General features: G+C 39.8%; 1 protein-coding gene and 1 pseudogene across 2 annotated transcripts in view; both read right to left on the bottom strand.

Annotated features, from left to right (window-relative positions):
* MAP2K5 (mitogen-activated protein kinase kinase 5) overlaps positions 1-24,938 on the bottom strand; it is a 264,174-nt gene that overhangs the window by 167,990 nt on the left and 71,246 nt on the right. For both annotated transcript variants that reach the window (XM_025390594.1, XM_025390595.1), the window contains exon 9: positions 9,318-9,357. In XM_025390594.1, the coding sequence (XP_025246379.1) occupies positions 9,318-9,357 (40 nt within the window). The remainder of the gene's footprint in view (positions 1-9,317; positions 9,358-24,938) is intronic.
* Positions 11,118-12,388, bottom strand: LOC112627878 (annotated as a pseudogene).

Genomic DNA, 24,938 nt, shown 5'->3' with positions numbered 1-24,938 from the left:
AAATGTACAGGTATCCTAACAGCAAAATACAAGGCAGTTGGTGATAACACCCTTAAAAGGCATATACAGGGAATTCTAGAAAGGTTCAAAGAAGAAAATGAGTGAGAGATAGACCATATGTGACAGGGCTTATCCAGAAAAGTTCAATGGAAGAGCAGGCTTTTTAGCTGATCCTTGAAGGGTGTTAAAGATTTTGATAGGTGGAGATACGGGTGAAAGCATTCTAATTAGAGAGGAATACGTGAATCAAAGTGTTGAAGTGAGAAAGTACCTGAGTTCAGATAAGGCAATGAGTTCAACCTAAAAGACACACAGGATTGAAACATGTAAGATAATGCTATAAAAGCTGACTGATGACATATAGTGGAGGATCTTGAATTCCATCCTCTGAAGTCTTTAGTTTATCTGGGAAGTGACGTGAAGCCTCTGAAGACTTTTGAGAGGGAAAGAAATGTGACCAGGATGATCCTTGGCAAGGCAAATCTGAGAGCAGTGAGCAGCACCGGCAGGGGGTCACAGGCACTTAGGACAAGACTACCCAGGTTTAAATCCTGGCTCTACTACTTATCAGTTGTGGGACCTTGGGCAAGTTATTTAACTTCTCTGTGCCTCAGCTTTTGTAAAATGGGAATCAATAAGAATTACAAAAGGTTGTTGTGAGTATTAATTTTAAAAATGCATGCAAAATGCTTAGCATTGCATAAATCATCAATAAATGGTAGCTTCTATTTACTGAGAACAATTCAAAATCTGGTATACATGTCTGACAAGAAAAAAGCCAAGCATCCGGATTAGAGTGGTGTAAGGAAAGGAAAGGGATATTAGATCTTTGTCAGACACATAGTTTCCAAAAATTTTCTCCCATTCTGTAGGCTGTCTGTTCACCCTGTTTATAATTTCCTTTGCTGTGCAGCTCTTTAGTTTAATCAGATCCCATTTGTCGATTTTTGCCTTTGTTGCCGTTGCTTTTGGTGTCTTCATCATGAAATCTTTATCCCATTCCTATGTCCGGAATGGTATTTCCTAGGTTGTCTTCCAGCGTTTTTGTACTTTGGGTTTTACATTTAAGTCTTTAATTCATTTTGAGTTAATTTTTTGTAATAAAGGGGTATAAGGACAGGGTCTATAGAAATTTGTAAGAAAAAAATAACCCCATTAAAAAGTGGGCAAAAGGCATGAACAGACACTTTTCAAAAGAAGATATACATGAGGCCAACAATCATATGGAAAAACGCTCAACATCACTGATCATTTGAGAGATGCAAATCAAAACCACAATAAGATACCATCTCATATCAGTCAGAATGGCTATTACTAAAAAGTCAAAAAATAACAGATGCTGGCAAGGTTGTGGAGAAAAAGGAATGCTTCTACATTGTTGGAGGGAGTGTAAATTAGTTCAACCATTGTGGAAGACAGTGCATTGATTCCTCAAAGACCTAAAAACAGAAATACCATTTGACCCAGCAATCCCATTACTGGGTATATACCCAAAGGAATATAAAGCATTCTATTATAAAGACACATGCATGCAAATGGTTATTGCAGCACTATTCACAATAGCAAAGACATGGAATCAACCTAAATGCCCATCACTGATAGACTGGATAAAGAAAATGTGGTACATACACACCATGGAATACTATGCAGTCATAAAAAACAATGAGATAATATCCTCTGCAGGAACATCGATGGAGCTGGAGGTAATTATCTTTAGCAAACTAACACAAGAACAGGACACCAAATACTGCATGTTCTCACTTATAAGTGGGAGCTAAATTATGAGAACACATGGACACATAGGGGGAAACACCACACACTGTGGCCTATCAGAGGGTGGAGGGTGAGGCAGGGAGAGGATCAGGAAGAATAACTAATAGGTACTAGGCTTAATACCTGGGTGACAAAATAATCTATGCAACAAACCCCCATGGCACAAGTATACTTATATAACAAACCTGCACATGTACTCCAGAACTTAAAAGCTAAATTTAAAAAAACAGAAAGGAAGAGGTACTAAAACACACACACACACACACACACACACACACACACACACACAAATCAACAGGCTTCCAGACATTGGACATTAGCCAGAACGGGGCAGTGATCCCTGAAAGATGAAAACAAATGAGATGAACCCTATGATTGCTCAGCTTGCTGACCAGAGAGTTTCCAGGCCCCAGTGCAGGGAGGGGAACCCAGGCAGAGATAAGCCATCTCCCTAAGGTGAGAAGACAAAACTGAGAGTCTGAGGAGGCCAAAGAAGCTAGAGAAGCAGAGGGCAGAGAGCTGGCAGAGGACCTGAGGGAGAGCGCTCCAGAGATCTGCCGAGCGGGTCCTGGAGTCTTCAGCTGAGTAATGAATGATCTGTACATAGATGTCAGGAGATCACCTGAGGCCAGGGAGAGAACCACCAGAAAGGCTCAGAAGAAACAATCTTCAGATTAATACTGAGCAAGAAAAGTTTGTGTTCCCACCAGTCAGTGTGGAAAACCTTGCAATTCCCAAGGCACTGGGTAGAGTACTCAGAAGAGTACTACCTCAATTGCACCGGGAAAATTAGCTCTAGACTAACCACTGGGCTGGTACTGTCTAATAAAACTTAAAAGCAAGCCTTGAAAGAATAAAATTATTTAAAAGTCACTAAATACCATCTCTGTATTAGTCAGGGTTCTCTAGAGGGACAGAACTAATAGGATAGATGTATATATGAAGGGGAATTTATTAAGGAGTATTGACTCACAGGATCACAAGGTAAAGTCCCATAATAGGCCATCTGCAAGTTGAGGAGCAAGGAAGCCAGTCCCAGTCTCAAAACCTCAAAAGTAGGGAAGCCAACTTCAGTCTATGGCTGAAGGCCTGAGAGCCCCTGGCAAATCACTGGTGTGGGTCCAAGAGTGCAAAAGCTGAAGAACTTGGGAGTCTGATGTTTGAGGGCAGGAAGTATCCAGCATGGAAAAAGATGAAGGCAGGAAGACTCAGCAAGTCAAGTCCTTCCAACTTCTGCCTGCTTTTATCCTAGCCACACTGGCAGCTGATTAGATGGTGCCCACCCAGATTGTAGGTAGGTCTGCCTCTCCCAGCCCACTGACTCCATGTTAATCTCTTATGTTAACATTAACTCAAATGTTAATCTCTGTGAATGTTAACACCTTCACAGACACACCCAGAAACAATACTTTGCATCCTTCAATCCAATCAAGTTAACACTCAATATTAACCATCACAATCTCAGAATAAAGTTCAAAAATATTTAAAGCAGAGCAAAAATATCCAGCACCCATGCCACATGTCTGGTATCCAATAAAAAAATTATAAGGCATGACTGCTCTGCCTAAGCAGGGTAGCCCATTCTTTTATGCCTTTACTTTCTTAATAAACTTTCACTTAAAAAAATTATAAGGTATGAAAAAAAAAAAAGCAAAAAACACAACCCAAAGTGAGGAGAAAAGGAATCAGTCAAAACTGATCCAGATATGACACATATGATGGAATAAGTAGATAAGAAAGCAGAGGAGGCCAGGTGCCCTGGCTCACACCTGTAATCCCAGCACTTTGACAGGTGGAGGCCGGTGGATTGCTTGAGCCCATGAATTCGAGACAAGCCTGGGCAACGTGGCAAAACCCCATCTTTATTTATAAAAATAAAAAAAAAAAGAAAGCAGAAGAAGTTTTGAACATGTTAAGCAGAGACATTAAAGATGTAAACACCAGCTTAACACCAGTGATAAAGAAAAAATCTTGAAAGCAGTCAGAAATGAAGCCAATTCTAATGTACAGAAAAACAAAGATTTAAAATGACAGTAAACTTCTCACTGGAAAGAAAGAAAACAGTGAAAGAAAATCTTTAAAAAACTGAAAGAAAACAACAGTCAACCTAGAATTCTACATCCGGCAAAAATTAAAATACCTTCCAAAAATGAAAGTGAAATATAGATTTTTAGACATACAAAAGCTGAAAGAATACCAAAAGACCTACACTATATGAAATATAAAGGAAGAAGTCATTCAGACAGAAGGAAAATAATATACATGGAAATCTGAACCACACAAACGAATGAAGAGCACTGGAATTGGTAAATACATGAATAAAAATAAAATACTATTTTTCTTACTTTTTAAATGTCTTTAAAAGATAAATATCTAAAGCAAAAGTAGTGACAATGTATTTTGGGGTTTACAGCATATGATGATGTAAAATGCATGACAATAAAACAAAGGCTGGAATGAGGGAAATGAAAATACACCATTGTAAGATTTCTAGACTATAAAGTGGTACAATACTATTTACATAGGGAGACTATGTTAAGTTATGAATTCTAAAGCCATCACTTAAAAAGGGGGGCATACAGGCAGAACAAATAGAAAACAAAGAGCAAAGTGACAGATTTGAATCCAACCTTATCAATAATCATATGAAAGGTAAATAGTCGCAATCCACTCACTTAAAAAGCAGAGATCATCCAACTGGATTAAAAAATAAGACCCAACTATATGCTGCCTACATGAAATACATTTCAAAAATAATGACACAATAGGTTAAAAGTAAAAAAAAATATCATGCTAACACTAGTCAAAATAAAGCCTATAATTTAATATCAGACTATAAATTTCAGAGCAAATATGATCATGGACAAAAGTTACTTCATAATGTCAGTGAGGCCAATTCATCAAGAGGACCTAACAACCATAAATGAACCTAAGAATATATCTTCAAAAACATTAAGTAAAAAATAACAGAACACTTTGGGAGGCCGAGACGGGTGGATCACGAGGTCAGCAGATTGAGACCATCCTGGCTAACCCGGTGAAACCCCGTCTCTACTAAAAAATACAAAAACCTAGCCGGGTGAGGTGGCGGGCGCCTGTAGTCCCAGCTACTCGGGAGGCTGAGGCAGGAGAATGGCGTAAACCTGGGAGGCGGAGCTTGCAGTGAGCTGAGATCCGGCCACTGCACTCCAGCCTGGGCGACAGAGCGAGACTCCGTCTCAAAAAAAAAAAAAAAATAATAATACTAATAATAATAATAACAGAACTGTAGGCCATAATTATTGTTGAGTATTTCAACACCCCTCTTTCAATAACTGATAGAACAACTAGATAAAAATCAGCAAAGATATAGAAGAGTTGAATAACACTATCAGTTAACTTGATCTAATTGACATTATACAATACCCTACACAGTGGATGATACATTCTTTTTTTTTTTTTTTTTTGAGATGAGGTCTTACTCTGTCACCCAGACTAGAATGCAGTGGTGCAATCATGGCTCACTGCAGTCTCAACTTCCTTGGCTCAGCGATCCTCCCACCTTAGCCTCCTAAGTAGCTGGGACTACAGGCACACACCACCATGCCCAGCTAATTTATTTTTTATTTTTTGTTTTTTGTAGAGATGGGGTTTTGCCATGTTGCCCAGGCTGGTCTCATATTCCTGAGTTCAAGTCATCTACCTACCTCAGCCTCCCAAAATCCTGGGATTACAGGCACAAGCAGGTTATACATTCTTTTCATGTTTACAAGGACTGTTTACCAAAATAGATCATATTCTGAGCCATAAGTCTCAATAAATTTAAAATAATTCAAGTCATAGGAAGGGTGCTCTGTAACCACAATGGAATTAAATTAGAAATCAGTAATAGAAAGATGGAACATCTCCAAATATTTGGAAACAAAATAACACACTTCTTTTTTTTTTTTTTTTTTTTGAGACGGAGTCTCGCTGTGCTGCCCAGGCTGGAGTGCAGTGGCCGGATCTCAGCTCACTGCAAGCTCTGCCTCCCGGGTTCACACCATTCTCCTGCCTCAGCCTCCCGAGTAGCTGGGACTACAGGCGCCCGCCACCTCGCCCGGCTAGTTTTCTGTATTTTCTAGTAGAGGCGGGGTTTCACCGTGTCGGCCAGGATGGTCTCGATCTCCTGACCTCGTGATCTGCCCGTCTCGGCCTCCCAAAGTGCTGGGATTACAGGCTTGAGCCACCGCGCCCGGCCAAAATAACACACTTCTAAGAATTAAAAATTCTGCCTGTTTTGAAGAAACGGTAAATTTCTTTTTCTCAGATTATGACTTATTATATAAGTTACGTGGTTTTTGCCTAAACGACCAACAAGCTCAGGGCTACACAAGCGTTTAATCACGATAATCCTATCTGCTCTTAAATCATCCATTCATTCAACTCAGTGTGAGTATCTACTATATTTTATAGAATCTAGAGATACAAAGTGAATATAGTACAGTTCTTGTCGTAAAGCCCAGTTTAATGGTCAGGTCTAGTGAACAGTACATTTGTCAATCTCAACTACTTTCATTTACTGACAGTCTCTACTTTCCTAACAGCTATTCTGTAAATATGTCCTTTCTTTAAAATTGCTTTTAATCCTTTCAGAAAAAGCTGTTGGCCCCTTGCCACACCCAACTAATGCATAATAATTTTAATATTAGTCTATATAAACATAATTCAAAATGTATGAAATTATGAAAAATGTATAATGTACTTGGCAAGGCCAAATAATGATAGATTTCTGGATGATTTATAACACTGTTCCCCTCTCCTGGAGTAAATAACCTAGAGTTGACTATCTTTAAATATATCATCAGCAACAATCTAAGACTTCTGACAAAAAAGGAACAAAAAAGTAACTCAATGGATGGGAAAATAGTGCTCAAGTTTTAGTGAAAGTATTCTCTTAGTGAAAAGGGAGCTCAGGAGGTACAGAAAAGTTAATCCAATGCCAAGGCACACAACAAAGCTACACACTCAGTGAGCACCAAGGTGGTACGACCGAGCCACACTCAGTGAGCGCCGAGGTGGTACGACAGGGCCGCGTTCAGGGAGCACCGAGGTAGTATGACAGAACTGCATTCAGTGAGCTGAGCGCCTCTGTAAAATGTGGGGGCTGTAACCCGTGATCTCCAAGGTCTCTTCTAGTTCTACAATTCTATGGACCTATATGGCTGAATTGTCAAAGAAAATATCTCAAAGGAAGCTCTGTTGTACCCCCTCACAAGTTATTTAACTTATTTTTTTATTTTTTTTTGAGACGGAGTCTTACTGTGTCGCCCAGGCTGGAGTGCAGTGGCCGGATCTCAGCTCACTGCAAGCTCCGCCTCCCGGGTTCACGCCATTCTCCTGCCTCAGCCTCCCAAGTAGCTGGGACTACAGGTGCCCACCACCTCACCCGGCTAGTTTTTTGTATTTTTTAGTAGAGACGGGGTTTCACCGTGTTAGCCAGGATGGTCTCGATCTCCTGACCTCATGATCCGCCCGTCTCGGCCTCCCAAAGTGCTGGGATTACAGGCTTGAGCCACCGCGCCCGGCCCTATTTAACTTATTAAAACTAAACTTGATAATGCCACATAACACATTCTAGGTGCTGTACTAGATGTGACATGGAAGAAGAACTCTCGATTTCATCAGCAGTCAGAGGCTCTGAGTCTTAGTTTCGGTTTCAACTTACTAAAAGGTATAAGCAATTCTAATGTAATTGCTCTGATTCTTAGTCTCCTAGATGAGAAAAAAGATGCAGAAATATATGCTATGCAACTGTTAGAGAAAGAGACCAATTTCTCACTGTGGATAGCTAAAAAGGGGTCTTGGAGACAAACCATGAAAAGATAGATGGAAATCAGAGGGATGAGCAATGTTAGTAAGTTGTATAAAAGCTGCATGGTGTAACAGAGATGGGCTTTGAAGGCAGATGAACATTTTACAACCTGGCCTTATCCCTTCCAACTCTGTGATCTTTGACAATTCAGCTTTCTGAGTTTCAGTCTCCTAATCTAAAATAGACAGGCTTACTATGTAATTTTAAGGATTAAATATAATAGTTATAAAACATCTAGCATAGCTGAGTGTGGTGGCTCATGCCTATAATCCCAGGACTTCGGGAGGCTGAGACAGGAGGATCACTTAAGCCCAGGAGTTCGCGGCCAGCCTGGGAAACATAGTGAGATCCCGTCTCTACAAAATATAAAGAAAATTAGCCAGGCATGGTGATGCACACCTGTGGTCCAACTACTCAAGGGACTGAGGTAGGAGGATCTCTTGGATGTGGGAGGTGGAGGCTGTAATGAGCCTAGATCACGCCACTGCACTCCACCCTGGATGACAGAGCAAGACCCTGTCTCAATCAAAAATAAAAAAATAAATAAAAAATTTAAAAATCTAGCATAATACTCAAAAAATAAAAACTTTAATTACTAAAGGCCTGTAGACTGGAGATAAAAGGCATGACAGGAAGTACCAGATTGGTAAAGCAGAGGGCATGTTTATAAAGGTAGGTGGGTGCCAATATGTAGAGGGCCTGAACAATTTGTGGGGAAGGTCGGGGGCAAGGCAGGCCTGACCAGTTTGTTAGCTAACGGCCCAGAATTGGAAATGGGGTTCTGTAGGGTTAGGACTTCACTAGCAAAGGCTTCAGTCGTAAGTGCAATTCAAGACAGAGTCCATTAAGGAAATCTGAGATTTAAAATAATGGGAAGATCAAGCATCAGCAGTGGCAGAGATTAAATCCAAAGTGACATGGCAGGACTGGGATGCTGAAGTTTGGCAGAGATGAAGTGTGAATTACGAACTGCATGGGAACAAGTGAGGAGCATCCTAGGTAACTGCTTGGAACGCCCCTGAGTTGTGTGTAGCCTGACTCTATTGGCAGGTGTGGTGCTTGGGTATTTCAGTATGCTGAAGGAGTCAGAAGCAAAGCAGACATCTTAGGCTTTATGTTGTACATGATTGAGGAAGGCAGTTAGCAAGACACGGTCAGATCTGTGACTTAACTTCTCAAATCTATGGCAGAGTAAAAGGTGCATAGGAAAAGAAAAGACCGAAAATACAGTGAGGAAGTTATTTCAAAAGTCCAGGTAGGAGGTAATGTGAGCCCGATCCAAGACCATGGTAATGAGGATGGGAATAGAAAGAAAGTAACAAATGGATATATTTCAGGGAAAAATTCTAACAGGATACAGCAATTCACAGGATGTGGCATATTTAAAGAAGGAAAAGGAATACGTTACTAGTAAGGTTTTGAGCTGCATGACAAGGAAGATGGTGATGCCACTTAGCAGGGGACACAGAAAGAAGTCTTCTCTTCTTAGCAAGAAGAATCACAATACACGGAGTTTACAACTGACTATTTTAAGGCATACTTAAAAGATCTTCAGGTGCCTGAATGTCACCAGAGGGCCACAGCTTCCCCTACCCACTATCTAAACTTTAAACCATTTCATCTCCTCTTTGACAGTATCTGTGACTCAAGCTAACAGAGGAAAGGAAAGGGGTGAACATCAAGAATTTCATAAAATGTATCCAGTACTTACCTTTACAGCTAATATTTTCCCACTGGGGACATGATATGCTCTATGGGAAGAAAAAAAACCAAAATCATTTGGGATCACTAAACAACCTACAAAATGGTTAAAGACATGAATGTAAATCCAAACATTTCTGCAGCAATGGGATACATGGTACTTTCAAAGAACACTAACAACAGTAGTAATTTACATTTATATGGAGCTTAATGGTTTACGAAGTGATTTACTACACATTACCTTAAAATAACTCTCTGAGGTAATGCTGATACATTATTATCCTCCTTTTATAGATGAGAATTCTGAAGCACAGAGAAGTTAAACAGTTTGCCCAATGGCACAAAGTAACTAGTGGCAGAATGAGACCTCAAACCTAGGTCTTTTGGCTCCAGATCCCTTATGACTGTCACTGTGTGTGTGGGTTCTCTATGTTAAGCAGTATACAGAGCCATTTTGCTTTCTTTTTTTTTTTTTCAATTTTTTTGCTTGTCTTTTTGCCTGTTTTTTTCAGTTACACATACAGATAAACTATATCTTAACAGTTCATCAAAACAAGCTCAAAGGAACAGATATAGTGAAATAACTACAACTTAAATCAAGAAATATAAGGGTATTCATTTATGAAAAAGAACGAGAATAGGGTTTACAGAAATAAAATACCATTACTATCCATCAAGACCTTTTGTGTTTATCTGATTGAGTGACTGACTGATTCAGACAGGGGCTCTCTCTGACACCCAGGCTGGAACGCAGTGGCGTAATCACAGATCACTGCAGCCTCAAACTCCTCGGCTCAAGTGATCCTCTCACTTCAGCCTCCTGAGTAGCTAGGACTATAGGCACATGCCACCATGCCCAGCTACTTTTTAATTTTTTTTGTAGAGACAGGGTCTCTGGATGTTGCCCAGGCTGGCCTAGAACTGCTGACCTCAAGTGATGCTCCCACCTCAGTCTCCCCAAGTGCTAGGATTACAGGAGTGAGCCACCGTACCTTTTATGTTTAAATGAAATGTGGCCTTTACACATATACTGTGGGGACTAGATATTCTGCACATTATTTAGAAACCATCTGCAACACATTTTTATACAATAAAAATTTCAAAATAAACCACATAACATAAACAAGCGTTGTTATTGCAAGCCCATGAAAATATTAATATAAGGAAGCAAGTTAGTTTCGAAGAACTAAAAATCTTGCCCTGTAGAGGATTTTATACACTAGCTAAGATCAGATGGCACTTCCTCTCATCTGGTGTTAAGATGGGAATGGCATAGGGAAAACGGGGAACAGAAGTTAGTGCCTCAGGAATTCCTCATCTTCACCTGCCCAGTTGTAAAACATATTTAATGAGCCCCCAAACTTCCCCTTTCTTAAAACAAAAATAAAACCAAAATTTACATAATCCACTACTGCCAACATGGAAACATCATTTTCTGCTGTTCTGCAGAAAATCTGGTTGCTCTGACAACTTTTTTTTAAGACATTTATTCAGCATCATGATCAGACTATTACATTTAGCAATCAATAGCATGGGTGCAAAAAAAAAATCTACATTAAAACACTTTGTTGGAATGCTTTAAACTTTCCACAGAACAGGAACTAAACTAACCTGTTATACAATTAGAAAAATACAGTCCTTGAGTTTTTTGCCCATCCACATGAGTATCTGTCTAAAACATGTCTTCTTTGTACCAGCTAGGCCCTGCCACCACTGTGCTTGGCTGAGTTCACAAATCTGTTGTAACCTGTAGCTTTCCTGTCACTTCTCTGGCTCTCCTCTTTTGCTAAGCTTTGTTTCCTGGCGGTAATTAAAATCTTCTACCACTGCCATAGCTACTGCTCCTACTGGAACCGCCATAGCCACCTTGGTTTTGTGGTTGGGCAAAGTATTGCCCTCCACCACCATAGGGGCCAGAGCTTTTGCCTCCAAAGCTTCCTCCCTTCATGGGTCCGAAATTTGAAGACTGATTGTTGAAACTGCCAGAATCATTGTAGCTTCCACCACCTCCAAAATTGCTTCCATCATTACTAAATCCATTATAGCCATCCCCACTGCCACCTTATTCACCACCACTACCACCACAGCTGCCATTAAAGCCACCACGACCACTTAAGTTTCCTCCATGACCAAAGTTGTCATTCCCACTAAAACCACCTCCACAACCACGACCAAAGTTTCCAGAGCCACTTTGACCTCTGGCTGGCTGAAGCACTAGCCATCTCTTGCTTTGACAGGGCTTTCCTAACTTCACTGCTGTGGCCATTCACAGTATTGTATTTCTGAACGACAGTCTTATCCACGGAGTCATGGCTATCAAAGGTTATAAAGGCAAAGCCCCTTTTCTTGCCACTGCCTCAGTCAGTCATGATTTCAATCACTTCAATTTTTCCATATTATTCAAAATAATCTTTTAGGTGATAGTCTTCAGTGTTTTTGTTTGTTTGTTTGTTTTTTAGATGGAGTCTTGCTCTGTTGCCCAGGCTGGAGTGCAATGGCATGATCTTGGCTCACCACAACCTCCACCTCCCAGGTTCAAGCAATGCTCCTGCCTCAGCCTCCCGAGTAGCTGGGATTACAGGTGCCTGCCACCACACCCAGTTAATTTTTGTACTTTTAGTAGAGACAGGGTTTCACCATGTTGGCCAGGCTGGTCTCGAACCCCTGACCTCGTAATCCAACCACCTCAGCCTCCCAAAGTGCTGGGATTACAGGCGTGGGCCACCGCACCCGGCCTTCAGTGTCTTCTTTAACCAACAAATATCTTTTTCACAGTTAAGTGGGCACCGGGTCTTTGACAATCTCCTCTTGAGACAGCTCTCTTTGTTTCCACAGCTCTTCCATCCACCTTGTGTGGCCTTGTATTCGCAGCTGCATCCACCTCCTCCACAGTGGCATATGTGACAAACACAAAGCCCCTGGGGCGCTTGGTGCTTGGATCTCTCATGACCACACAGTCCGTGAGTGTTCCCCATTGGTCAAAATGGCTCCTCAGGCTCTCATCGGTTGTTTCAAAGTCCAGCCTCCAATGAAGGGCTTCCTCAGCTGTTCAGGCTCTTTAGGAGACTCTGACTTAGACATGATGGCAGGCAGAAGAGAGACTTTAAGGATGTTTCCTCTGCAGTGTCCACAGGCAGAAAGGACTGACAAAATTTTTTAACAGCTTTACTGAGATATAATTTACATAAGATAACATTCACTTGTTTTAAGGGTACATTCAATACTTTTTCGTAAATTTACAGAGTTGAACCATCACTGACAAGAGTTTTTGAAGGTGACTGACTTATAGAAATAATTTAGTTATTAAGAGCCTATAGGTATTTATAATATCGTTTACATGTAAAAAGTTACAAATTCAGGCAAGACTAGGAAACTACATATATAAAGCATATGTATATACTTATCCAAATATATGATTGCTATAAGAACTTACTCATTTTGCTTTTGCTACTTGAGTGGACAAAGGTCAAGCCAGTTATGGAAGGTAAACTTAACTTTTATTATATCAATTAATTATAAAGAAATTCAAGTATATCTCATTTAAAGGAAAAGCAAGATTACAAAAATCAGGTGACGATTGTTTACTTTACCAAAGAATTATTTAACCTTTGAAAATGTCTAAAGACATTCTCAAATAACAACCTCATTGGTATTTCTAAATACTACTTATAAAACTTTAATCAGGTTGGGAGCAGTGGCTCATGCCTGTAATCTCAGCACTTTGGGAAGCCAACGCAGGAGGATCACTTGAACCCAGGAGATCAAGACCAGCCTGGGCAATGTAGGGAGACCCTGTCTTTAAAAAAAATAATAATAATTAGCTGGCATCGTGGTGTGTGCCTGTAGTCCTCTATAGTCCTCCTGTAGGGACTACAGGGGCTGAGGCAGGAGGGTTGCTTGAGCCCAGGAGGTCAGGCTGCAGTGAGCTATGATCGCACCACTCCACTACAGCCTGGGTGACAGAGCAAGACTCTGTCTCAAAGATACAGAAAATAATAATAAAACTTAATCAATTATTATTTTCTTCAGAGACAGGGTCTCATTCTGTCTCGCAGGCTGGACTGCACTGCTGCGATCTTATTAGTTCACTGTGACCTTGAACTCCTGGGCTCAAGCAATCCTCCCACCTCAGCCTCCCAAACTGCTGGTACTACAGGAGTATACCACCATGCCTGGCTAATTTTTTTTTTTAAGTTTTTTAAGAGATGAAGTCTTGCTATGTTGCCCAAGTTGGTCTCAAACTCCAAGCCTTAAGCGATCCTCCCACCTTGACCTCCCAAAGCACTGGGATTACAGGTGTGAGCCACTGTGCCCAGTAAAATAATTTTTTATACTTTGTACAAAGTGATACACATTTTATAAGTGGAACCCTATCCCCTATATTATGTTTTTTGTTTGTTTACTTGTTTAGGACGGAGCCTTGCTCTGTCACCCAGACTAGAGTGCAGTGGCGCAGTCTCGGCTCACTGCATCCTCCGTCTCCCAGGTTCAAACAATTCTCCTGCCTCAGCCTCTCAAGGAGCTGGAATTAAGGCGCCCACCACCATGCCTGGGTAATTTTTTTTGTATTTTTAATAGAGACAGGGTTTCACCACGTTGGTCAGGCTGGTCTCAAACTTCTGACCTCAGGTGATCTACCAGCCTCCCAAAGTGCTGAGATTACTACAGGTGTGAGCAACCACATCTGGCCTGAAATGTGATTTAAAGGAAATTAGTAAGTTTATTCCATGTAAATACAAGTAATATAATATGTAAGACTTTGTGATACATTATTTTTCCCCTTCCACATCACAGATTCTTCCAATTCCAACTTTTAAAAATATTGTATATTAGAATCACTAACCAAGAATTGAAATATAACAACAAATAATTAAATATATACACAAGGATTCAAAAGTTGTAAAAAGATCAGTGTTGTTACTTTGAATAAGCAACACCTGGATGTCTGAGACCAGCAACAGCGATAAGAAAATGATTAGCAGATAGTCTGAGATACATACCATACTGGACAGTTTGGCAACTTAATTAGCTTGTCAAGAAAGCCGATCTCTTTTCTAAAAGAAAGGTCTCCTATTTCCAAGTGAATTAAAAGGAGAGGCTTGATAATTTAATTATGATGCACGCTAATTCATCCGTGGAAGTTTGGGTTCGATTTCGAGCAATAAAGATGCTATGTGGTTTGGTTTACAGTACAATGACAGTACCAATTTAACATTTAATCATCAAGGAGAAGTGGATGACAAAAGGCAATGCCAGGCATGAGTCGAGTGTGTCCCTTAACTTTGCAAATGGTATTTACTTAGAGAAAAGGAATTTGTTTACTTTCAACAGATACTGCATCTCAATTGTCTTGACCTTCCTCAACAAATTAATTGTAAAGTGATTAATGAAGTTCGAATGGAGGCTCTGGTTACACCAAAAGACAACTATACACCTCTGCAATGTTTTAATTAACAGCTAACACTTCAAATTAGTTTGTTGTTGCCACAGTAATTACCTGTTCCAATGACTGCATGGAGGAAGCATTTTTATGAGATATTTTTAGTGCTTGGTCCTTCAGTGTTCCATTCTGTTTGTGACCAGCACAGGCCTTCTTGGAACAGTCCCAGCTCTTAAAATTGAGCACACACACATACACTTTGCCATGGAAAAAGTTAGTAGCCTAGTGTAAGTTTTTCATATATTTAAAATAATAAACAGCCGAGTACAAGAGAATACTTACTATCCATACTTTCTTATTTTATTTTATTTTTTGAGACACAGTCTCACTCTGTCACCCAGGCTGGAGTACCATGGAGCGATCTCAGCTCACTGCAACCCCCGCCTCCCGGGTTCAAGCAATTCTCTGCCTCACTCTACCAAGTAGTTGGGAGCCGCCGCCACGCCCAGCTAAGTTTTGTATTTTTAGTAGAGATGGGATTTCACCGTCTTGGCCAGAGTGGTCTTGAACTCCTGACCTCATGATCCACCCTCCTCGGCCTCCCAAAGTGCTGGGATTACAGACGTGAGCCACCGCGCCCGGCCCCATACTTTCTTATTTCATTTGTAACAATAGGTTCTAGATGACCAGACAAAGAAGTTGGTCTTAACTTTTAATCTTAGTATAGAATTAGATAATTTATTGAGCTAGTAGAAAATACAGAAAATTATTTAACCTAATCCCCTTCTTTCATAGCAGAAGCACCCAAAAGCCAGGTTAGATAACTTATCCACGCTCACACAGCCAGTGGCAAAGCCAAGACTGGAGACACAACAGAATATGCATATTTTAGGACCTAAAGGAAATAGACGGTGATGTTTGGCTGGGCACAGTGGCTCATGCCTGTAATCCCAGCACTTTGGGAGGCCGAGGCAGGTGGATCACCTGAGGTCAGGAGTTCGAGACCAGCCTGGCCAACATAGTGAAACCCCGTCTCTACTAAAAATACAAAAAATTAGCCGGGCTTGGTGGCGGATACCTGTAGTCCCAGCTACTCGAGAGGCTGAGGCAGGAGAATCGCTTGAACCCAGGAAGCAGACGGTGCAGCGAGCCGAGATTGCACCACTGTACTCCAGCCTGGGCAATAAGAGCGAAATTCTGACACACACACACACACACACACACACACACACACACACACAACAGATAGTGATGTTTAATTTTTTTACCTGTATTCTAGGGCAGGGAAACACATAATCCAAAACTTACAAAGGTACTAACCTATTTCAATCAGGCAAAGGACCATTATATCCAAATTGCTCCAGGTAAGGAAGCATTCTGCAATCACTGCCAATCTATCCTGGGAGGCACAAGAGCAAAGGGGGTGGGCTCTGAAGTCACTGACAGCTTGAACCCCAGCTCTGCCACTTCTTAAACAAGGATTTCATCATCTGGCCTCTGGTTACCTCACTGATCTCTGCTTCCGCCAGTCTCTTTTATGTACAATACTCAACTGTTCCACCAAACGTGCTCCTGCCTCAGGGCCTTGCACCTTCTCCTGAGGGCTGGGCCACTTTCTCTAATATATACCTGGCTTGCTCCACTGCTTCCTTCAGTCCTACATTGTTCCGTTGTCTTTCCTTCATAAAACAGCACACTCTCCCTTCATCTTCTTGTTTTTCTTTTTTTTTTTGAGATAGGGCCTCACTCTGTTGCCCAGGCTGAAGTGCAGTGGCATGATCTCGGCTCACTGCAACCTTCACCTCCTGGGTTCAAGCGATTATCCTGTCTCAGCCTCCTGAATAGCAGGGATTACAGGCGTGTGCCACCAGGCCCAGCTAATTTTTGTATTTTTAGTAGAGACGACGTTTCACCATGTTGTCCAGGCTGGTCTCGAACTCCTGATCTCAGGTGATCCACCCACCTTGGCCTCCCAAAATGTTGGTATTACAGGCGTAAGTCACCGCACCTGGCCACTTTCTTTATTCTTCACAGAGTTAGCAACACCTGATAAAATTTATTAATTTATTATGTCTCCCTCCACAACAAATGAAGCTCCATGAAAACACAGACTTTCATTTTTTTGTTGTTGTTGTTGTTCACTGCTATTATTTCCAGTGCCTAAAACTACATCAGGCACATTTTACAAATAATCATTAAATATCTGAATGAATAAATTTTCTTAAAGTGCTCTAGGCCTATTTTGGTTTTTATTTTTAAGGCAATTTCATTAAGTTTTCCTAAGAAACTGCCCATTTTGTGTTTTCAAATTTATCGTCATAAAGTTATTCATTGGATCCTATTATTTTTAAAATCATTGTTATGTCTAGAATTATGTTCCCTTTTCATTCCTAATTTTGTTATTTCTGCTTCTCGCTGTTATATTTGATAAGCTTTTCCAAGGAACCAGCTTTTGGTTTTGTTGAATTGTTTCTTGAATTTTCACCTAATTAACTTTTGTTCTTCTTTTTTTTTTTTTTTAACTTTTGTTCTTTAGTATTTATTTCCTTCCATTTTCTTTGGGTTTACTCCCTGTCCCACCTTCTTGATTTTCTTGAGTTAGATGCTAAGCATATAATACCCAGTTATTCTTTACGAAGGTATGTATATAAACCTATCCTTTAAGAGTCACTTTGGTGCATGTCAGGAGTTTTCATATTAATACATGGTATCTGTGGTTCAGTTGTAAATGTTTGTATTTTCATAACATTTCTCTAGTAATACCTTTTGCCTTAAAGTCTATTTTGTCTTATGTTAATATAACCACAATAGGAGCATTCTTTTGATTAGTTTTTGCCAGGTACTTTCCCCTACCCTTTTCTTTCAATTTTGCTGTGTCTTGGTATTTTAGAAACTTCTCCCAATACAGTCTAAAATAGCACATAGCTGTATTTTTAAAAATGCAACCTAATCTATTAGCTGCTAATATTACTCTACTTTTTTTGTAATTACTGATATATTTGGATTTATTTCTACCACCTAATTCATTTAATTTACACCTATCACCTTCTCTCTTCCTCTATTATACAGAATTATTCTCCCTTTATTCCATCTATTTTGAAGTTATGCATTCTATTCACTATTCACTGTGTTTTAGTTGCCCATATAACTTTTAACAATCATACCTGACTTAACAAAATCTAAAGTTAATTGCCACCTATATCCTTCTCCTAAACAATATAAAAATCTTAGAACATTTTAACTTCAATCAAGCACTTCTCATCTTAACATATTATTTTGTCCAGTCTTTTTGTTTGACTTCATTTTGAATTATTACTATTGTTGTATTATATAGTCAGATTTACTTAAATGGTCACAATTCCTTCTTTCATTTTATTCCTTTCTGAATTCAATTGGATGCCATTCTTTTATTTCTACTTACTTCCCTACCTACTAGATTTCCTACCCTGTGGTTTCATTTATCTATTGGTATCAACTACTCTATTGCCTTATATGTTCTGGTTATAAATTATTATTTCTCTTCAACAGTTATTTAAATGCACAGGTATGTACTTTAACTTATCAGTAGTTGTTTTTTGTTTCTGTTTTTGTTTTGAGACAGAGTCTCGCTCTGTCACCCAGGCTGGAGTGCAGTGGTGCAATCTCGGCTCACTGAAACCCCAGCCTCCCAGGTTCAAGCACTTCTCCTGTCTCAGCCTCCCGAACAGCTGGGACTACAGGTGCCCACCATCACACCTGGCTAATTTTTTTTTTTTTTTGAGATGGAGTCTTGTTCTGTCGTCCAGGCTGGCGTGCAGTGGCACGATCTCCGCTCACTGCAGGCTCCGCCTCCCGGGTTCACGCCATTCTCCTGCCTCAGCCTCCCAAGTAGCTGGAACTACAGGCGCCCGCTACCACGCCAGGCTAATTTTTTGTATTTTTAGTAGAGACGGGGTTTCACCATGTTAGCCAGGATGGTCTCGATCTCCTGACCTCGTGATCTGCCTGCCTCGGCCTCCCAAAGTGTTGGGATTACAGGCATAAACCACTGTGCCCAGCCTAGTATTTTTTTTTTTAAGCAACAGGGTCTTACTCCGTCACCCAGGCTGGAGTACAGTGTCACAATCATAGCTCACTGCTGCCTTGAACTTTTGGGCTCAAGTGATCCTCCTGCTTCAGCCTCCTGAGTAGTTGAGTCTACAGGAGTGAACCACCATGCCTGGCTAAATTTTATTTTTATTTTTTGCAGAATGAAGGGGTCTCACTATGTTGCCCAGGCTGGTCTTGAACTCCTGGCATCAAGCAACCCTCCTGCCTCAGCCTCCTGAGTCATTGAGACTACAGGAGAGTACCACCATGGCTGACTAATTTTTATTTTTATTTTTTGTAGAACAAGGGTTCTACAAAAATGTTGCCCAGGCTGGTCTTGAATTCCTGGCCTCAAGTGATCCTCCAGCCTTGGCCTCCCAAAGTGGTGGGATTACAGGTATGGTGTTCACTTTATTTAACTATATTGTAAACTCTAATTACCTAACTATGCTGTAAATTCTTAATATAGGGTCTCTGTTGTAAGTTTCAAGGGGAAGGTCAAGGTCCATTTTGTTCATTACTATATGCTCAACCTCTTCCACAGTATATGATACATTCTCCTCCTAGATCCTTTTTTTATATTTAATACTTAATGCATGTCTCTGATTGCCAGGCAATAAGCGAGGCAGTGTGGATACAGCAGAGAACAAATGAGATCAAGTCCCTGCCCTTGTGATGTTTACCTTCTGATAGGGGCTGACTGACAATAATCAAATAAATATACAATATGTGAGGTGGGGGTAAGTGCATTGAAAAAAATAAAGGTAAGGATATAGAGACTGATCAACATTAGGGACATGCTATTTGATATTAGGGTTGGGGAGGAAGTCAGGAAATGCCTCTCTCTTCAGGTTACATGTGAACAGTATAAGAGCACACCATTCGGACATCTAGGGGAAGGGGAGTCCAGGTAGAGGAAACAGCAAATTCAAAAGCCCAAGGTGGAAATGTGTGCTTGACATGTATGCAGAAGCAGAATAAGCAAGAGGGCTAGCTGGGGGAGATGAGGTCAGAGAGGTAAGGAAAACAGACTGTGTAGCACCATTTAGGCCATGGTGAGGACTCTGACTTTTATTCCAAGTGATATAAGAGGTTATGAGCAGAGGGGGAGACCTAATATTTTAGAAAGATCACTTTGGCTGCTGAGTGGAGAGAACACATTGCAGGAAAGCAAGGATAGAAACTGGGAGGCTTTTGCAATAAAAACCTAGCAAGCAGTAATAGTGGTTTTGAATAGGGTAGCAAGAAAAGAGTGATGAAAGGTGGTCAGCTTCCTGAAATATTTTTGAGGAAGAACCCACAAGATTTGTGGGTAAAGGTATATATAATCTGAAATAAAAAGAAGGATGAAGAAAGACTGCAAAGTTTTTGTCCTTAGCAACTTGTAGAATAGAGTTTCCAGTTACTGAGATGCGAAAAGCAGTAAACGAAGCAGGTTTCCAAAGAAATCAAGAATTCAGTTTTAGATAATTTTAAAATGCCTAGAGGACATCCAACTGGTAATCAGATGTGAGTCTGAAGTTCAGGACACAGGCCAGGGCTACAGACATACATTTGGACTTCCTCAGCATACAGATGATATGCAAAGCCATGGAATTATACACACTCACTTAGGAAGTGAATTAAACACAGAAGAGGTGTAAGGACTGGAACTGAGGCTCTCTAAATTCAAAGGTCAGAAAGATGAGAAGAAAACAGTAAAGGAGATGAGAAGGTACAAACAGTAAGCTAACAACAGACCCCAAAGAATGGGGTCCCTGAGGCCATGAAAGTTGATGTTCTATCTACCCGAGTGCCAAGTGAAGTACTTTGCACAAAGTATTCAAAAAACATGTGACTGATTTCAAAAGCAATACTTAGGGACAAATCCAACTGACTATATTACCTACTCTTTGAAATGTTAAAGATGGGTCTAGCACAATACATAAAAGGTTAGAGGTGTGCTCACCTTCATCTAAACTGTTAATGAGAATTTATTAAAAGATACATCGTTACAAAGAGTAAACTGAATTTCTAGAATAATCTTTAAAGGTAAGGAAAATAGGCAGGGCACAGTGGCTCACATCTGTAATCCCAACACTTGGGGAGGCTGAGGTGGGAGGACTGCTTGAGTCCAAGAGTTCAAGACCAGCCTGGGCAACATAAATTATACCTCATCCCAACAAAAAATTTTAAAAAATTAGCTGGGCATGGGGGCACATGCCTGTGGTCCCAGCTACTTGGGAAGTGAGGTGAGAGGATCACCTGAGCCTGGGAGATCGAGGCTATGGTAAGCCATGATCGTACCACTGCACTCCAGCCTAGGTGACAGAGTGAGGCCCTGTATCAAAAAATAAATAAAAGTAAGGAAAATAAGTATGTGAAAATAACATGTTAAAAAGTCCACACAGGACAGAAGGGGGAAACAACCTGTGTTCAAATTCCAACATCTGGACTCCTACACAAGTTATGCCATGCATAAGATCAACTGCATCTGGATTTTACCATGTTTACTAAAATTCTTTATGCCTAGAATTTCAAATTCTAGGAGAACCAAAAAATATGAATTGTCCCAGCTGACTCTTGTTCACAAAATAAATAACCTAGAGCTGATCATATATTTTCTGATAAAGCTGGTACAATCTCATACAATTAAAGTAGGCATCTATTTTCTACGGTACTATTCTGCATATTAATTTCTAAACATATTCCAACCAAATTATTTTAAATTATGAGAAAGAATTTATAATAGGGAGCATATGTGCTTTCCTAGTGATTGTGAGGTAGGACATAATTAAAGAAAGAATGGGGGAGGCTGGCCTATAATCTGACTATAAATATTTCAGATTTCAGCATAACTGACAATATCCTATGTCATAAATGTCAATTTATTAGCAAAATAGTTATCAAAATGAGTATGGAAATACCCATTTTTTTGCCTCTTGTAGAAAAGACCTGGAGCGTAACTGCATGTATAATGACTTTTAATCACAATGGCAAAACAGGAACACTGAAATGACAGTATTGCCACTGTTCTATGAAGGACACAGGGCACTTCCTTCATTAACCACATGAACTAAATGCCACTGACTTAAATTCTACTTCTCACATAACATACTTCAAAGAAGGTTAGTGAAAAGAGGGACACAATTACTTTGTGAATTATTTATAGAGTGTTATCAATTGTTGAAAGGTTCTCTAAATGGATAGGAAACCTAAGAAAATAATCCAGCCACTAAAATGGTGAAAGCAACGGTTAGGATTTGGCTCAAGAAATAACCAGTAATTAAAAAGAGATGGTCTCATTCTAGGTAAGCAAGAAAGAAAGTGATGGTTATTTTGTTCCCTGTGTCTCTTAGAGAACAGGTAGAAGACAAGAAAAACGGTGAGCAAAGGCTATTTTAAACTAAATAAAAGTTACAAATGTATTTGTTGTTATTAGCTCATTGCAGAGATAGCTCACTCTCTCAAATAATAACATCAGTTCTTTGTTTTTCATGCAAAGATTTCACAGCTTGCGAGATATCCTGTATTCCCTGATTCTCTATTCTCTGAACGCCCTAGGGATTTATAGGACGTCCATCAGAGACATGGCAGAGGTAAAAAGACAAAGGAAAAGAAAGCTCTCTGAGATCTGATTCATTACGAAAAAGTTTGATCAAGACAAGACAAAGAAATCATTGTCTAAAATGCAATTCTTCATTCTCCTCATTGGCACAGAAAGTTAACAGTTGGTCACACTCAGGTTCAATTATTAAATCTACTTCCTTATTAAAACATGGCATTGGTTAAAGCTTATATACTGTAGGATCATCAGTTTCTATACTTACAGAGATGATGCTTCTTTGCTCTTTGTGTGACATTTTATTTATTAACCAAAAAAGCCTCTGCTTTTATGTAAATTTAGAATAACAAGATACCAGTCTTTCTTCAACTTAGAAGTTTCCATTTCAAAGACTTTATAGTGTTGGCATAAAGGAAAACTAAAACAAAAAGAAAGAAGATGGTAGAAATCGAGGAGGTTAAACTATTAGGAGATACCCCCATGAGACTACTACTTAAAACAAGGAATCTGAGAGTTGATTGTATTACATTTTCCCAAAAGATTATAAGGCTGAACAACTCTGAAGCTAATACAAAACAAGCAGAACGTTTCTCTGCTGTATAAAGCACATGAGTACACAAATACTGACACAAACAAAACAAAAATCTTTTAGTATCTTGCGAGATTAATTTTAAAACCCTCTAGATGTTACCTTTTAATGCAATGATATCGTTTCAGTAACTAAATGTAAACTAGCTGTGGTTCAGCTAATGAAAAATATAATTTTTAAACTTTAAATTAAATACATTTAAATTTTTAAATTAAAATTTAATCCTCTAATTGCTTGGCCTTTTTAGAAATTGTTCACTTGGTAGGTTTATTTGAAGGTAGATTTTATTAACACGTTTAAGACTAATGGCCAAGCTTCGAAATTTCAACATTCTGTCACATACTAAAGTAGCCATCCACAGAAATACTTCAAATAGTTTCAGGGAAATCAACACTGACAGTTGTTGCATTCCATAATAGATAAACACATTAGCCAGGCTCTAGCTGTTAAAATAGGAAACCCAAAGTAAACAGCAGTTGTAAAAAGAAGCTTTTATGTAAACTGTACTAGTTCAAATAGCAGTCTTTGCCAACCTTCCTTCTGCCTAAAAACCCATTACAGATGCTTGACTACTGATTGCAAAATAATCTGTGGTTAAGAAACAGGCCAGGCACAGTGGCTCACGCCTGTAATCCCAGCACTTTGGGAGGCCGATGCGGGCAGATCACCTGAGGTTAGGAGTTCGAGACTAGCCTGGCCAACATGGCAAAACCCCGTCTCTACTAAAAATACAATAATTAGCAGGGCGTGGTGGCACATGCCTGTAATCCCAGCTACTTGGGAGGTGGAGGCAGGAGAATCACTTGAATCCGGCAGAGGTTACAGTGAGCCAAGATCGCACCATTGCACTCCAGCCTGGGCAACAAGAGCAAAACTCTGTCTCAGAAAGAAAGAAAGAAAAAACAAAAAACAAAAAAACAGAGCCCCTCATACTGTTTAGGTCTCAAGTCAAATATGTTGTTAGGTCACAGATATTAATTTCAAGATAACTGATTGTACATAGGGCTCATAAATCAACCAAATGGATGATATAGGGAACTTGGCTAGATTAGAAAGATTTTCGATAAGAGAAAGCTACTGTAACTCTACATTTGCCATTTCTTCTTTCTGTTTACTCTGGCTATATACCCCTTTTTACTCCCATACCTGCCTCAGAGTTAATGTAGTCATCGCTACCTCGGTATTTCTTCCCCAAGTTGATGTGGCCTGGTTCAAGCCTTTAACACTCTCCACATCAACTAGAGTAATGTCTTTTAATATATGGTCTAAATACCTTTGAGATCAAGGAAGCTACAGTCACACTGATCTCTTGATCAAGGATTCTGAAAGAATGTAGTGGGTAAACAGAGAAGCAAGACATATAAAGCCTAATGATGAGAAGGAATGAAATAACTGGAATTGTTAGAAAATATATGTGGCGGGGGGGAATAGAAATACCCTGAGGATTAACTAGCCCTGAGGATTAACTAGCTAGGAAACTCTCTCCTGAAACAACTTGATAGCCATCTAATCTTTGCTCACAGTTTCTGGGAAAACTAACAACAAATTACTTTCCAAAATCAGATACATAAACGGCTACTTCAGAAAACCTCCTTATTCTAATAATTAACATTCTATTGTGCTTCATAGTTTATAAAACATTTTACATACAGTAAAGCTATTTGATCTCCACAAAAATTTGTGAGGTAAATATTATTATTATCACCACTTTATAGATAAGGAAACCAAGGCTTGGTGAGGTCACTGACTGCTTCACGATTCCTATCTGTAAGTACTGGAGTGGGAAGTAGATTTGGGTCCTCTGAAGCCAAATCCAATGCATGTCCCAACAAGCTTTGTGTAAAAATAAACTGGTTGCTTCTAGATCCTCTAATTTCAGTTGTCTTCAACATTCTCTGGATATGGTCAGTGTTGATTTTTTAAAAGCAATAGGGAAAATCGATTGAATGGCTCACTTTTCAGAGTTGCATTAACTTTTTCAGGCCACTGGGGTACAATTTACTAAATTACCTCTTCTAGAACACTAAATAGTACCCTAGTGGGTCAAAGA

Source organism: Theropithecus gelada, chromosome 7a, assembly GCF_003255815.1.
Source record: "Theropithecus gelada isolate Dixy chromosome 7a, Tgel_1.0, whole genome shotgun sequence".
In the NCBI taxonomy this organism is placed as follows: Eukaryota; Metazoa; Chordata; class Mammalia; order Primates; family Cercopithecidae; genus Theropithecus; species Theropithecus gelada.
Note: the sequence above shows the minus strand (reverse complement) of the source record. Positions and strands in the feature narration are given on the sequence as shown.